At 40.7% G+C, this 14,260-nt stretch overlaps 1 protein-coding gene across 10 annotated transcripts in view; it reads left to right on the top strand.

Annotated features, from left to right (window-relative positions):
* The window catches only part of syngap1b (synaptic Ras GTPase activating protein 1b), a 189,081-nt gene that overhangs the window by 138,685 nt on the left and 36,136 nt on the right, over positions 1-14,260 (top strand). For all 10 annotated transcript variants that reach the window (XM_085472265.1, XM_085472269.1, XM_085472264.1 and 7 more), the window contains 6 exons: positions 231-352; positions 7,706-7,859; positions 8,201-8,299; positions 10,934-11,173; positions 12,731-13,066; positions 13,145-13,289. In XM_085472265.1, coding sequence (XP_085328391.1) covers positions 231-352; positions 7,706-7,859; positions 8,201-8,299; positions 10,934-11,173; positions 12,731-13,066; positions 13,145-13,289 — 1,096 coding nt within the window. The remainder of the gene's footprint in view (positions 1-230; positions 353-7,705; positions 7,860-8,200; positions 8,300-10,933; positions 11,174-12,730; positions 13,067-13,144; positions 13,290-14,260) is intronic.

Genomic DNA, 14,260 nt, shown 5'->3' on the forward strand with positions numbered 1-14,260 from the left:
ATACATCTGTTATAAACCATGCTGACATGACGGAAATCATCCGCATTCATACCATACTTTCCTGTCCTATCCAACCACATCGACCTCTCATCACCGCTCAATCTCTCATCTTTTCCAATTCACGGCAACCACTTCTTTGTCTCTGTAACTTCGCGCCACACACTTCCTCCTCCCTCTCCCACTCCATCTGTCTGCCTTCGTCGTCGCTCTCCTCCTCCGCCACGCTCCAGAGTTTCCTCAGTAGAAGGTTGAAGGGCTCAATCAAGAGGGCCAAGAGTCAGCCCAAACTGGACCGAACTAGCAGTTTCCGCCACATGATCCTCCCCCGCTTCCGCAGTGCTGACCAAGACAGGTTAGTGAGTCAGCGTGTGTGAGCGTTTTCATGCGATGTTTGTGGACTGACAGGCTGTGTTTGGTCCTGCATTTTGCTGTTGCATTTACAGATGCATGAATTCTGTTTGTCTTTTTGGATGCCATCATGACATCACTATTTGTTTTTGTATCTACTTTTACATAATCAGTGATAGCACAGTTAGTGACCATGTTGCACACTGACTGAGAGTCTCTGTCAGTCTGGCAAAAATGCACATTAGATTTTGGCTTAGAAAGGACGTGTGTTTACTAGAATCTCAAGATATATCATCTTAAATGCAAGATTATAGCATATTATTCTTTGGAAAATGTTGAGCACTGCATCTGTAGATCTGTCTCATCGTGCCTCTCAAACTGCCACAGAGAGAAAATATCAACTTGTGTGTCAAACTGAGCTTTCATGTCGACTGGTGACAAGATCTTAGTCTCTGGATGGTTGTGACTGATGAAAAAAGCTGTTCCAGAAGTACATTCTTACTAATAGCCAGCAGTGGGTGTCTCCTGTGGTTGCAAAAAGGTCTGGTTGTGTAGAAATCAAAGGGAAATGGCCCCTTTTGGTTCTGTGATCTTTGAAAAAGATGGGAAAAGCATGGTAAGTTTTAGGGCAGGGCTACCTTGTTATTGTCAAGTCACTACTGTATGAGTGTGCTACATCCCTGTTTCAGTCAAAACAGCAGTACTGAGTGGACAAGTCTGCAGTGTCCTAGCCTGAAGGCAGTGCATCAAAACCAAGTCTGCTTGTCAGTTTTCTTTTCAGCATTCATGAGGTTGTATCATGACGTTGTATCATGAGGTTGTATACCCTAAATGTTGCCACCATACCCAGTTTGTCAGCTCATAGTTCTGTTGTGACATCCTGAAGCTGCGGACAGAGAGCATTTGCTGCTAACGACTCACACAGGGTTTTTTGAAAACCTTTTTTAAACCATACAGCACAAAAGTCTCATCACACATCCGTGCTATACTTCACTCTCTGCCGCTTAAATTGAATTTATTTTAGGGGATTAAAGGGTCAGTGTTTTGGCTTACCAGAGCAGATCCAGTTGCTCAAAAGTTATTGGGTCTCTGTGGTTCCAAGGAGCGCTCTAGAAATAGGAGCCTGGTGTGAAAGCAATGCCACCTCTACCCACAGAGATGGCCTAGAAGGGGAGATTTTATTTATTTATTTATTTATTAGGGTCTATCTATATCAGCATGCGTCCATGGATTTCTATCTTTATCGTCTTTTATCTCATCTTTTGATTCTTTTCCATCTTGTCATCTCTTCCTCTATTAATCTTTTTATCTATCACTATCAGTAGCTCAGTCTCTGGCTTTCTATCTGTATCTTGGCATCAGCTTTCTCTGTGTATGGCCTAATCTCCGTCTCTGTAATCCTTTATATGTCTATCACAGTCCTAAGTTTATTTTACTCTCTCACTGCATTGTCGCTTGCACTCAGCACTCACTATTTCTCTGCTGAGCCGATGAAAAAACATCCCCCGCTTCACCATAGCAACCAGCAGACAGCCATATGGCGGCTGTACAGACCATAATGAGTCAGTGGGAGATTTGCTTAATTATACCTCCTCTGTATCATCTACATAGTTGCAGCAGTGCTGGAATTCTTCAGACACAGTAACACAGGAGTTGCATGACCGATGTTCGAGTGCAAAAATCTTCAGATTTTTTTAGTTTGTCAAATATGAGAAACATAAATGAGGAACTGTGCAAGGTTTTGAGCCTAATTTCAAGCAGCCTATAAACAGCAAGGATCCAAAGCATTTAGCTAAGGGCTGCAACCTATTTCTGTATTTTCATTAATGATAACTGCTGATAATTTCGTAGATTAAGCTCTGCATTCTTCTCGGAGATGTCTAAAGTCCACTGTGACAGACATCTTCTAGCTTGTTTTGTCCAAAAGCAAAACAATATCCGAAAAACATTTCAGTGCAAACATAAAATGGAGACAAGCAGCATTTTTTTTAACTGAAAAGCCTGATGTGCGCAACTGAGTTGAGCAAAAATACTGTTCAGTATTCAGCAGGAACTATTCGAATGTTCTCAAAGATTACACCCAGGACTCACCCTCCTCTCTTTTCTAGCAGCTGTGAATTTCATTGTCACATTTCTCCAGTTCTTGCTTACAGTATCATCTCCTCTTACTGTGCTGCAAGTTTTTAAAAACCAGCATCTGGTAGTTTGTCAAGTGTTCCTCTGTTTTACATGTTTTTAAACTCCCCGTTTCATTAATGCCACCTTCTGGCAGTATTTAGTATCATTATCTAGTACCTGCCATCAATAAAAACAAGAGAAAATGCATCTAAAAAACCATTTGATTTTAATTATAACAGACTCTTTGAATATTTAAAATCCATCCCCAGTGAACAGTAAATCAAAATACTTACAGAAAACGAATGACCATCTATGAACTGACTGATTCAGCATTCATTTGGTCCATTCACTTTTTCTGTATTCTTCCACTGGACAGTTAGACCCAGGGCAAACTTAAACTTCAAATGTGAAGGTCAGTTGTATAATCCAAACAGAGGGCAAAAGCACACTCAGGAGAGTGCTAACACCTTTGCAGAGCCAGGTGTCTGCCAAGGTGTGTTTCCACATGATTTATTCATTTGGGAAGCTTGTGGATGTCTATTATCCTCGGCTGACTTGAGAAGACTGAACGGACAAAAAAGTCAAGAGCGATGTGAAGTCGTGGTTGTTTGCCAAGGCCCTCGTGGCTGATCCATCGTCTTTCACAGCTCCTGGTTTGCTCTGAGTGTTTTCTGTCAGGGGTGCTGGTGAACATCTGCAGCTTTGTTCATTTGTATTCCTTTTTTTTTTTTTACGTTTGTTTATCCAGGGAGGGCTTGCCTTTTTTTTCAGCATGGATTGGATTTCATGCAGGCATAAATATGCATCTGAGCTCCCAAACAGGCTCTAAAAGCTGCAACGATGCACATATTTGCACATAATTTTTGTATTCTTCCCACTAATAAGCCAAACTTAACAGATCTTTCAGTCCATTCAGATTTTTCAGCATAAGTACCCCATAGGATTACTCTGTGTAGTCGCAGAGGGTACTCTGTCTTGCAGAAAAATAACGTTGTTTTTTTTTTTGTTTGTTTGTTTGTTTTTCTTAAAGCTGTTTAATATATTTGAGGTTTCAAATTGTGGAAGTCTTCATCATTAGCGTATCTTTAGCCTAAATAATGTAATGAGATAGCTTTTTTGTCTGCCAAAGAATTATAAACACAAATCTATTCAACATCAAAAACAGGAAACAGAAAAGAAGTCTTTGCACTACCGAAGCCACACCCTGTAAACTTTTTTATTAGTAATATTCATGATGTAGCACAAGGGATGTCTCTTTGTTTCACACTAGAATATCGCAGTTCTTAAATAGCATGACATTTTATCTCAAACATTATACCTCCCAATGATTTAATCTAATATCTTTGGAGACATGCTGCCTTTTTCTGTAGAACCATCATTAAGTTCTCTGTTAAGATGCAATAGACGCTGACATGACCCCACATTACTTGTGCCAACATCTACCCTAAATGTTTTCAGAATTGTCTGTACATATATGCATGTAGATGCTCCTCTGGGGTGGGTGCTGGTCTGACTGTGGATTCTGATCCAGCCCTGCATAAAATACAAGGATTTTCTTTCAGTTTAAGTTTTAATGAAAGAAATGCTTCTAGAAAAGGACAAACACTTCTGTTGAAAGGTTGTTTTACAGTTTTTACCTATTACTGCATTTACTTAAGTACTTATTTATTACATATATATCAGGAGTGAGAAGCAAAATGTGCAATAACTGGTAAGTTTGTAGCTGATTTTGTAGTTGCAGTAGCATTAAGTGTTGTAAACCCTTGTCCAGACTCACCTATTTTTGTGTTTAAGCATGGACATCAGCACTGAGGAGAAGCAGTTACATGGCTCATCTGTAGCTTTAAGTTCAAATCAAAACTTGGCAGGACTGGACAGCAACATTTACAAAAATTATGAGAGCAGTCCTTTCAGTTTTTACTGTTTACACTATTTTTTTTTATAGTAGAACATCACAAAAAGCAGCTGCAGAGTAGTAGAACATTTTTTAACATAATATTACTGGACTGTTGTGATTACAGTCAACACAAGATAAGTGTTGTGTTATGAAAATTTGCATTTTTAAACTTAAACAAGAATAAATGCAGTTGTAGCATATGTAACAAGCCAAAAATCCACAGAATATCTGTGCAAACTTCACTGAGTTATGACTATATTTAATTGGCAAGTGCATAGAGTTACACACATTAGAAGACCCAGTAAAAATATGGCAGTTGCAATATGCTGATGCATCTTTAAATAGCAGTAATCAATGAAGCATCTAGTGTATGTCTATATAATGTCTGTAAAGAAGCACTTCTCTTTAGAATACTTGCCTTCCTGCTCTTAAGAATTAGAAAAATAAACCAATAAATACATATTAAATGTTGTTTCATAGAAATGGGAGGCTTACCTGGAAGAAAGAAGAGAGCCGTTGCTTAGGCTTAAGTTTTATTGCTAATAAGTAATTATGAGTCAAACAACCCAGTTTGACTATTAGCCTTCAGTTTGTATTTTGCCAGTGTTTGTCTAACCTTATTGATCAACAATCATTTTGTTTCAGTTTAATAAAAGCAGCAAATTCAGTGAAATGGGTCTTGAGCTTAATTAGTATTTGAAATTGAAAAGTGGCTTCAGTTCAGTTGCTTTTCTTTGCAAAGTGGTTGTTGTCAGGTTTGTTCTCTTTTAGATCACTACAGCAAAGCTCAGCTCACCTTCCCAATGTCAGTATCCTTGTTCCTAGTCTTTAATCCCTGAGTTTTTTTTTCCAGGTGTGTAGTTCATCAGTTGTGATGCACTGACTATTTGCAAGGTGTCTGCATGCATGTGTGTGTGTGTGTTTCGTCTTTTATGTCTGTCCACTGAGACCTTGCATAGACCTCCTTTTTACCTCCATCACTCCTCCTCTCATCTCAATCCCTTCATCCATCCCGACCCTTGCGCTTCCTCCTTTCCCTTTCTCTTTCATTCCTCTAATCCATACTCTCACTTTCTTCCTCTCCAAAGGATCCACTGTTTACATAATCAACATGATTTCCACTGAGAGGTCTTCTCCCTCCATCCCTGAGGCCTCAGCCCTTTCTCTCTCAGTCTTTCCTTCTCTCACATCCTCTCCTGACCTCCCCCACTCTTTCTCTCGTCTCTTCTATGGTACCCTCAATCTGACTCATTCCTTTGGGTCTATTTTTATCTCTCCCTCACTCTCTATGTTTCTCTCCCCCTCAGTCCCGTACATGCAATCACTGCTCTGTTGTGGAACGTTATGATTGAACATAGACAAAAACAGTTTGAGCCCAAACAGGGGAGAAGCCAAGAACCGGACACAGAGCGCAGGATATACAGCTTCTTTTCTATCTTTCCTTTTTCCTAATCTACCGTCCCCCTTTCTTCTCTGAAGGGCTTCATCACACCTGACCATCTGTCCTGGCTATCTGGTTAGACTCACTGTGCCATCGTGTGTTTGTTTCAGTGGCTGTGTGGCTGTTTCCTGAGTTGGTCTATGATTTTACCTGCTTCTCTACATGTGTGTGTGGGTGGGAGTAGGTGATGATGAATGGGCTTTAGCACAGACCTCCTTTGCTTGTTAGTGTGGGCTGTGAGCACAGGTGTGTCAGGATTAATGATTTATTAAGAATTGTTTAATTGGTTATTTAAAATGTTTCGGATAAATGCCATAAATGCAGCTGTAAAGAAAACCGTGTTAATACTGTGTGTGCTGCATTTTACCACAGCTTCTTAAATCAGATATAGACATTTAAACTTGGTCGTGTGTAGTTGCAAAAGTCTTGAGTCACCCCTTATATCTTGCTGAAATACGCAAGCTTTTAAATTATTACCTTTTTGGTGCAAAAATACAGTTTTATTCCTGTCAAACTGTGTTGGCATCTTTTAGAGGCTCAACTAAAGAAATGGTAAATGGCCTGTATTTGTATGGCTTTACACTACATTCAGTCATTCACACACTGGTGATGGCAGCTACATTGTAGCCACAGCTGCCCTGGGGCGCACTGACAGAGGCGAGGCTGTCGGACACTGGCGCCACCGGGCCCTCTGACCACCACCATTAGGCAACAGGTGAAGTGTCTTGCCCAAGGACACAATGACAGAGACTGTCCGAGCCGGGGCTCGAACCGGCAACCTTCCGATTACAAGACAAACTGCCAACTCTTGGGAACCGATTATGTCCTTTTGAGACAGGCTGATAGTAACAAAGTGCCTAAATAAATAATTTAAAATTGTTGTTTTTTTGCTAGGTTAGCTGTTATGTGTAGGTGCCACAGTAGATCAGTGTTGAGAGGCGTATCAAAAAATATCCTATTCTTATAATTATGCTGTGTAAGAAAATGTTAAAGTGGCCACCTGTATATGTAAACCATAGCATGATGATATATATTTGATATATATTTGTAAATGATCTGCTGATAAGCAGTTGGGTGGGGCTGGTGCCTGTCCCAGCTATTAGTGGGGCAGAGGTGGGGTACATACCTGTCACAGGGCTAGCACACAAATGGGCTCGCTCAGAAGGTAGAGCAGGTCCCCTACTAATCCCTGTCTGCTCCAGTCTCTGATGCACTTACATAGAATAAGTAATGTATGAATGGGAGAATGAGGCAAGTTGTACAAAAATGCTTTGGGTACTCAGTTATCTAACCAGCCTATCAGTAACCTGGCAAACATATATATGGGAGGAGGTTTAGAGAGAACCCACCCAGGTACAGGGAGACAATGCAAACTCCACACAGGAGGACCCCAGCTAGCCAGGACCACAGAAAAGGAGACCTTTCTGTGTGGAGTTTTCATGTTTGCATGGCTTCTTTTGGGGTACCCTGATTTCCTTCCACATACCAAGGACGTGTTAGGTTAATTTGTGATTCTAAATTGGCCACAGATGAGCGTGAATGATTGTCTGTCTCTGTGTCATAGCCTTGCAACAGGCTGATGACCTGTACATGGTGTGCGCCATCTCTCGTCCAATCACAGCTGGGATAAGCCCCAGTCCCCCTGTGACCCTGATAAATGATTAAGAGAATGGATGAATGTGTTGATAAGCTGCTTATTACCAAAATTATCAGTATGTTGTGCAGCACTCGTTTGGCTGTTTTTCAGAATGCAAGATAAAGATGAAAATGTGAAGCAACACATTTGGAGAATTAGCATACAAGAAGAAATCACCTGTAGTTTCTTGAATACTGAAGTCTAAGCGACCTTTAATAAAAGAGCCTCCTCACTCTCCTCACTCTCACGACTCTCGCTCTCCCAGGACCCGTTTGATGCAGAGCTTCAAAGAGTCCCACTCCCATGAGTCCCTGCTTTCTCCCAGCAGTGCCGCTGAGGCCCTGGACCTCACTCTGGACGAGGACGCTATCATCAAACCTGTGCACTCGAGCATCCTGGGACAGGAGTACTGCTTTGAGGTGAGAACTGAGCTGCTCAGCGGAGAGCCCACGGCACACTCGCACACAACCACAGAGTGTACAGAGCAGTAAATGACACTAAAACTGTTGTTTCCACCCTGACAAGTGAAAGTGATGTGCAATGCAAATAGGATTGCTTTTTTTCTTTTCTTTTTAAATGTGAAAATGAAAATAAGGACATTTAAATGAGCCTAAGTCCTCTCAGCTTTTCCATCACCTGTTCATTAGTGGAACATGACAGAGGTTGAGAGTGAATACAAGTCATTATTTTGGCGCTTTAGTTGCAGTCTCCATAGTGACTAATGGCTGTGGTTGTTGAATTTACCATTGGCTAACCTCAGGTGACTACGGCATCGGGAACCAAGTGCTTTGCGTGTCGCTCAGCTGCAGAGAGAGACAAATGGATCGAGAACCTGCAGAGAGCTGTCAAGCCCAACAAGGTGAGGGGAGAGAAAGGGATGCGGTAGAGGAAGAAAAAAGGATGATCCCTCTGTCTGTGTGTCTCTCTCTCTCCTCCCCGTCTCCCGTTGTTGTGTGTTTTCAATAAGAGCGCACCGCTTCATTTCTCTGTGTGAACTCCATCCTCGTGTCTGTGTGTGTCTGTGTTGAACAATTTAGTGGCTTCTACAAGCAAAATATTAAAGCTGCACAAGGTAATGTCGATGGTGGGAGGACCCAAAATGCTGTTTTGAAAAACCACAAATCAGGTAATGTGATAAGTAAATTGAACACAGCGGGTTGATGTTTACCTGCACAGCATGTCTGTGATACTTTGATAGGGAAGTAAAAGATTTAACACTCGTGAGTCTAGGTCTTTTATTGTTGCTCTCTACAGACAATGGGCCTCATGCAAGAACCACAAGACAATTTGTGGCAGTAAAAATCTATGGGTAGTTTTTCTCAAGTGGTCCAGACTTGTCAGAGCAAACCCCACTTGTTGGACCTGAAATCGGATTGTCTAATCATAAAATTATCATAAGTAAGACAGGCAACTTTCCCAAATTAATATTTGATTAAGACTATATCATTATTGCATCTATGGAGAACGTTGTCTGCCTTTATTTTCCTTTGGAAAATATAAGCAGTGCAGGCAGACTTGCTAGTAAAAGTCAATTTTCGGGGCACTGGTCATGCTTAGTTGCTACAATGGATGGGGCCTCATATTTTACTGTGGATGCTGCACTTTATCTATCTCCTCCTGATCTCAAAACATGCATTAACCACTACAGGACTGATTATGCTAATAATCATTTATTTTGTGAACCTGAAAAATTCAATTTAACTTTTATTTATATAGCGTCAAATCACAACAACAAGGCACTCTATATTGTAAGGTAAAACCCCCCAACAATCAAATGACCCCCTATGAGCAAGCACTTGGCAACAGTGGGAATGAAAAACGTCCCTTTAAAAGGAAGAAACGTCCAGCAGAACTAGGCTCAGGGAGGAGCAGCCGTCTGTAAAGGAGGAAGACAGGACAACAGACACATTTATGAGGTTAAATCAAGCAATTTAATTAAATGCATGATGTTGTTTTAACATGAGGTTCATTTTCCATGTGCTTGTATCTGACACCAGTTTTTGCAGATGATATACTTGTATTTTTTAAACACTACAAGATGGTGTATTTTCATATGGAAAGTCGTTTCCAGTGTCGCTTTAAGGTACTATAATGTTATTTGCGTCTTCACATCTTAAAAAAGACTTATCGCCCTTCATGCTCGCTCCATATATAATTAATATCCTAATTTTAATCCAAATTCCATCGTAAAGTAAAACTCTCCCTAAATTTTTCCCCTCAGTGTTGTTAAAAGTGAGCAGACATGTGAGATACGCAGCTTAGATGGCAACCAGAGACTAAAGGGTTATTAAGCGAGACTGAGATGAAACATCACCAGAGTTGAACGCCTCGTCCAGATGCTGCGGCCGCAGGGGTCCTGGATGAGTCACGGAGCTCCAAGGACTCCAAACAGGCGCTTTCTCCAAAATCTCTCCTCCTACTCCCCCAAAACAACACGCACTCTTCTTCTCAGACCAGATGCACCATAAGCGATAAGACTAACTGCAGAGAGAAGGATTATCATTATTCTTTGTAATTTTCTAGAGTCTTTTAATTCCTTTTTTTGCCCGTGATTGCTCGGTTTTCAGGAAAAAAGTATTTATTACACCTTAATTTAACATTCCACTAGTCTTTTGGTAATACAATTGAAATATACTGGCAAAAGGGAATGTGTAACATAATATCAAGGTGGAGGACTTGAGCGCATGCTGGCTCTGCTGCACTGTATGTGCACTAGCAAACTGAGCCACCAGATGCCCAGCACATTCAAACTCAGAGGTCTGGAATTAATTATGCCTTGTGTTTGGCGCTGGTTATCAAAGAGCATACAAATGGAGACGTTAGAGCTGTTGATCTTGATGATGCTCACGTATTTGGCCGTCTAAATTAGGACTTAAATAGTCTGAAGCAAACAGGGGGGCCATCAACAGTGGCATTTGAGCCCAATTGAAATGACTCCCAGTTACTGAAACATCATTCTGTAATCAACAGAGCACTCTCTCCTCCCATGGGGGATGTCAAATATAGCTGGGCTTTGTGATCATGATTAGGGAATGTAGCAGTCCATAGGAGCATTTTTAGTCCATTGTGTTTGCAGCACATGTGTATTGTGTCATTTGTGTTTTTTCTATGTCTAAGGGGATTACTTTGTTTTATCCATAAAAAGAATCATTCTTCATTATTTTCTGTTCTCTTTCTCTTGTGTGTTTCTCATGCTGTTTTCTGTCTCTGTATCCAAGATGAGAGTTGAGAGCAATTTATCAAGTACAACCCACTATCATAGTAGCCAAACCGCCATGTCACCAGACATTTATTTCCTGTCATTTACTCTTTTCTCCTGCAGGCTGACCTGCTGTCGCCTTTTATTTGCACACACTCTCTCTGCTTCCACGTCTTTTTTTCTTTGCCGTCTGTCATGTTTCCTCCTGCATTGTATCATCTTGTCTTTGTAAAGCTTTTAAATGTTTTATCAGACATGCTTGGCCTTGCTTGACCTGACTTTCTCTCCACACAGGACAACAGCCGGAGGGTGGACAATGTGCTCAAACTGTGGATCATAGAGGCCCGCGAGCTTCCAGCAAAGAAACGATACTACTGCGAACTATGTTTGGACGACATGCTGTATGCACGCACCACCAGCAAGCCCCGCACCGACACCGTTTTCTGGGGCGAGCACTTTGAATTCAACAACCTGCCAGCTGTCCGCAACCTACGCCTTCATCTATACAAGGAGACAGACAAGAAGAGACGCAAGGTGACACAGAGAACTGTAGGGTAGCATAAAGGTCTGAAAATGAGTCATTTATATTAACTTAAAGTTGTTGAAACGAATACAATTGAAATATCCTAAAGTTGAATTTTATCGACTTATTTTTTTATTTTCTTATTATCACATCTACATCAACAACATTAATTATGCTAGCTTTATTTATATAACATCATTAATAACAAAGCAAAGCAAAATCAGGATAAACTAAATGCAATAGTTATAACAGCAACAAGACAAAACAGGAAACAGAAATGCAAATGCAAAATGTCAATATAGATACTAATAAAAGAATAAAAGTCCTGAAAAGATACCAAATAAGACAAGTGAGGCAAAAACAACAACAACAAACAAACAAAACAAAGGATAAATAATACTAAAAATATAAATAAAATAGATCGCATAAAGTGAAATCTGCAAGCCAGTGTTGTAGGACACAATTTAAAGGATTTCCCTGATTGTCTGAGCCGTACTTACTCAGCCAGGTTGTTCTAAAGTCAAAGAATCCCGACAGTCGCCTTTAGATTTCAGCCTCGACTTTGGAACAGCTTGAAGGACCTACCTGAGGATCTAAGGCTATGAACTAGTTCAAATTGGGCCAACTGTTTTGCTGCATAGCTTGCGGCTGCAGATGTGCTTTAATTGTGATCAGTAAATTCTTAAAATCAGTTGCAAAATGCACAAGAAGCCAGTGGAGAGAAGCCAGGACCATGTAACCAGTAGGGAACTTTCTGAGCTAGTTTCAGGGCAGAGTGACTTTTCATGTATGCCCCAAAAGAGGGAGATGAAGTAGTCCAGCCATGAGAAAATAAATGCATGAATTGTGTGAGAGCATTGGTTTTATTTTTGAGATGCAGACAGATCTGAACAGCTGCTCTCGATGTGTGCGTCAAAGCTGAATCAAATGGTATTTCCAAATGTCTGTTAGTGGGCTTTACAATGGAAGGTTTGTAGGACTGAGATGTCATGTTATTTATGGAGCAGTCAGTGCTACAGAGGTGAAACTGAAAAAGCAACTATGCTTTTAGGGTCAAGAGGTCTCCAGCAAGGTATATCTGTGTATCTGCTGCACAGTACTAAGAGCTGGTAGAAGCATATGATAGAAAATATAGCAGGACCTAAAACTGAACCTTGGGGTATACCACAGGTAAAGAGGTAATCACCTGTGGTGACAGGGTAGATTCTTACTAAAAGTGAAAACACTTCAATTTAAAAGATAAAGCAAATGCATGAGTAATACTGTGAGGTGTAACATTAGCACTTAAGAAGTAAGTGACTTAATACTGAGTCACAAAACCAGTCATTCTCATTTTCAGCTCAGTACAAGAGTAACGCTGCCACAGTAAAGCTCTAGCTTCAAACAGCACTCCGGGGATCCAGCGTTAGTCCTGCTGCTCATAATTAATTCATTGCTGAAGCTTAAAATGAACTTTTTTTGACATTTCCGACTTTCAGATTAGTTTTCTAAAATATTTCTATGCAGAACTGAAAGAAACAATGTTTCTTTACCACAGCTAATGTTTGTTTTTGCTTTTCACGTCTAAGGAAAAGAGCACATACTTAGGACTCGTAAGCATCCCCATCTCAAGCATCACTGGACGTCAGTTTGTGGAGCAGTGGTACCCGGTCATCCAGCCCAGCGTTCTCACCAAGGGAGCTGGTGTCGGAGGAGGGAAGATCATCAATGCATCTCTACGCCTCAAATCCCGCTTTCAGACCATGAACATCCTGCCCATGGAGCTGTATAAGGAGTTTGCAGAGTATGTCACTAATAACTACCGCACCCTGTGTGCTGTGCTGGAGCCTGTGCTGAGTGTCAAGAGCAAAGAGGAAGTGGCCTGTGCTCTGGTGCATATACTTCAGAGCACAGGGAAAGCTAAGGTATGAGATCACTGAGTCCTCTACTTGACAAACACTATTTTAGGAGGAAAATAGTAACTCGGTTCCCCTTTTCTCCAGGATTTTCTATCGGACATGGCAATGTGTGAGGTAGACAGATTCATCGACCGAGAACACCTTATCTTCAGAGAGAACACTCTGGCCACCAAAGCCATAGAAGAGTACCTCAAACTGATTGGACATAAGTACCTCAAGGATGCTATAGGTGAGTCGGAGCGTTTGCAGTGTTTGACTTAGTCGCTCCTGTGTTCAAACCAATTTAAAATTCAGCAGATCAACTTTTGAAAGTTGGGAAATAGCCAAACTTTTAATTAAAGGGGGGGAAAAATCCTACTTAAGAGACCCAACTTTCTCTCAGCATGCCTTAGTGTTTTTGCATGCAGAAGATAGTTTGGTTGGGTGTGGGGAATTTTATTATTTTCAACTTTTTCGTGGTACTCAAACTTGTGTCTTTTTTGCACTGCTGTGTGGAGTTTGATGATATATTGAATTATGTGATTATCCGAGCTCAGCACAAGTCTGTTGGCGGTGAGATCAAGAAGCAGCTCTCCTCAAAAGGCGAGAAATACGACTTCCTGAGAGGAAGCAACGAGCTCGATATGTTGTTATCGTTAGCCTGGTTTCATTAATGAATGTTTGCTTGAGTTCATATGAAATCGAGAACTTATTTAACATAATTGTATTCAGCCATCATTATTCTGGATTGTAGGATGAACATGAAGACTTCAGTGTCTTATGGACAACTTGAGCTTCATGGCAGTGGCCATTTGGTTTTTAACAGGCTAAAAGTGATCATATTTAGATAAGAGGGTGGAATAAAGTGATCAGTGTACACCAGCTGGCTTCATTATCAGGATGTACTTTGAAATAATAATAAGTAACATACAAATAAAATACTATCATTTCATTCAATAATGCTACAGACACCTTAAATGGGCAATTAATACAATAAATAACACAGTCCATCTAATATTTCATAACTTTAAGCCCTAATTAAACTTAAACTTTATCAAATTTAAAAAGGTGGGTAAAAAAACAGCATAAAATAAAAGTTAAATAAAGGTAAGCTAACTCCAAGTAAACAATGATATATAGGATAACATAAACAGTGTCACGGTCTGCGGTGGGCGGACCGTATGTGGGAGTGTGAGGTTCCAGGTGCAGACACAGACGAGG

This window comes from Copadichromis virginalis, linkage group LG11 (genome assembly GCF_057382275.1).
Source record: "Copadichromis virginalis isolate Kocher_CV1m ecotype Utaka linkage group LG11, C_Virginalis_male_GT1.1, whole genome shotgun sequence".
In the NCBI taxonomy this organism is placed as follows: domain Eukaryota; kingdom Metazoa; phylum Chordata; class Actinopteri; order Cichliformes; family Cichlidae; genus Copadichromis; species Copadichromis virginalis.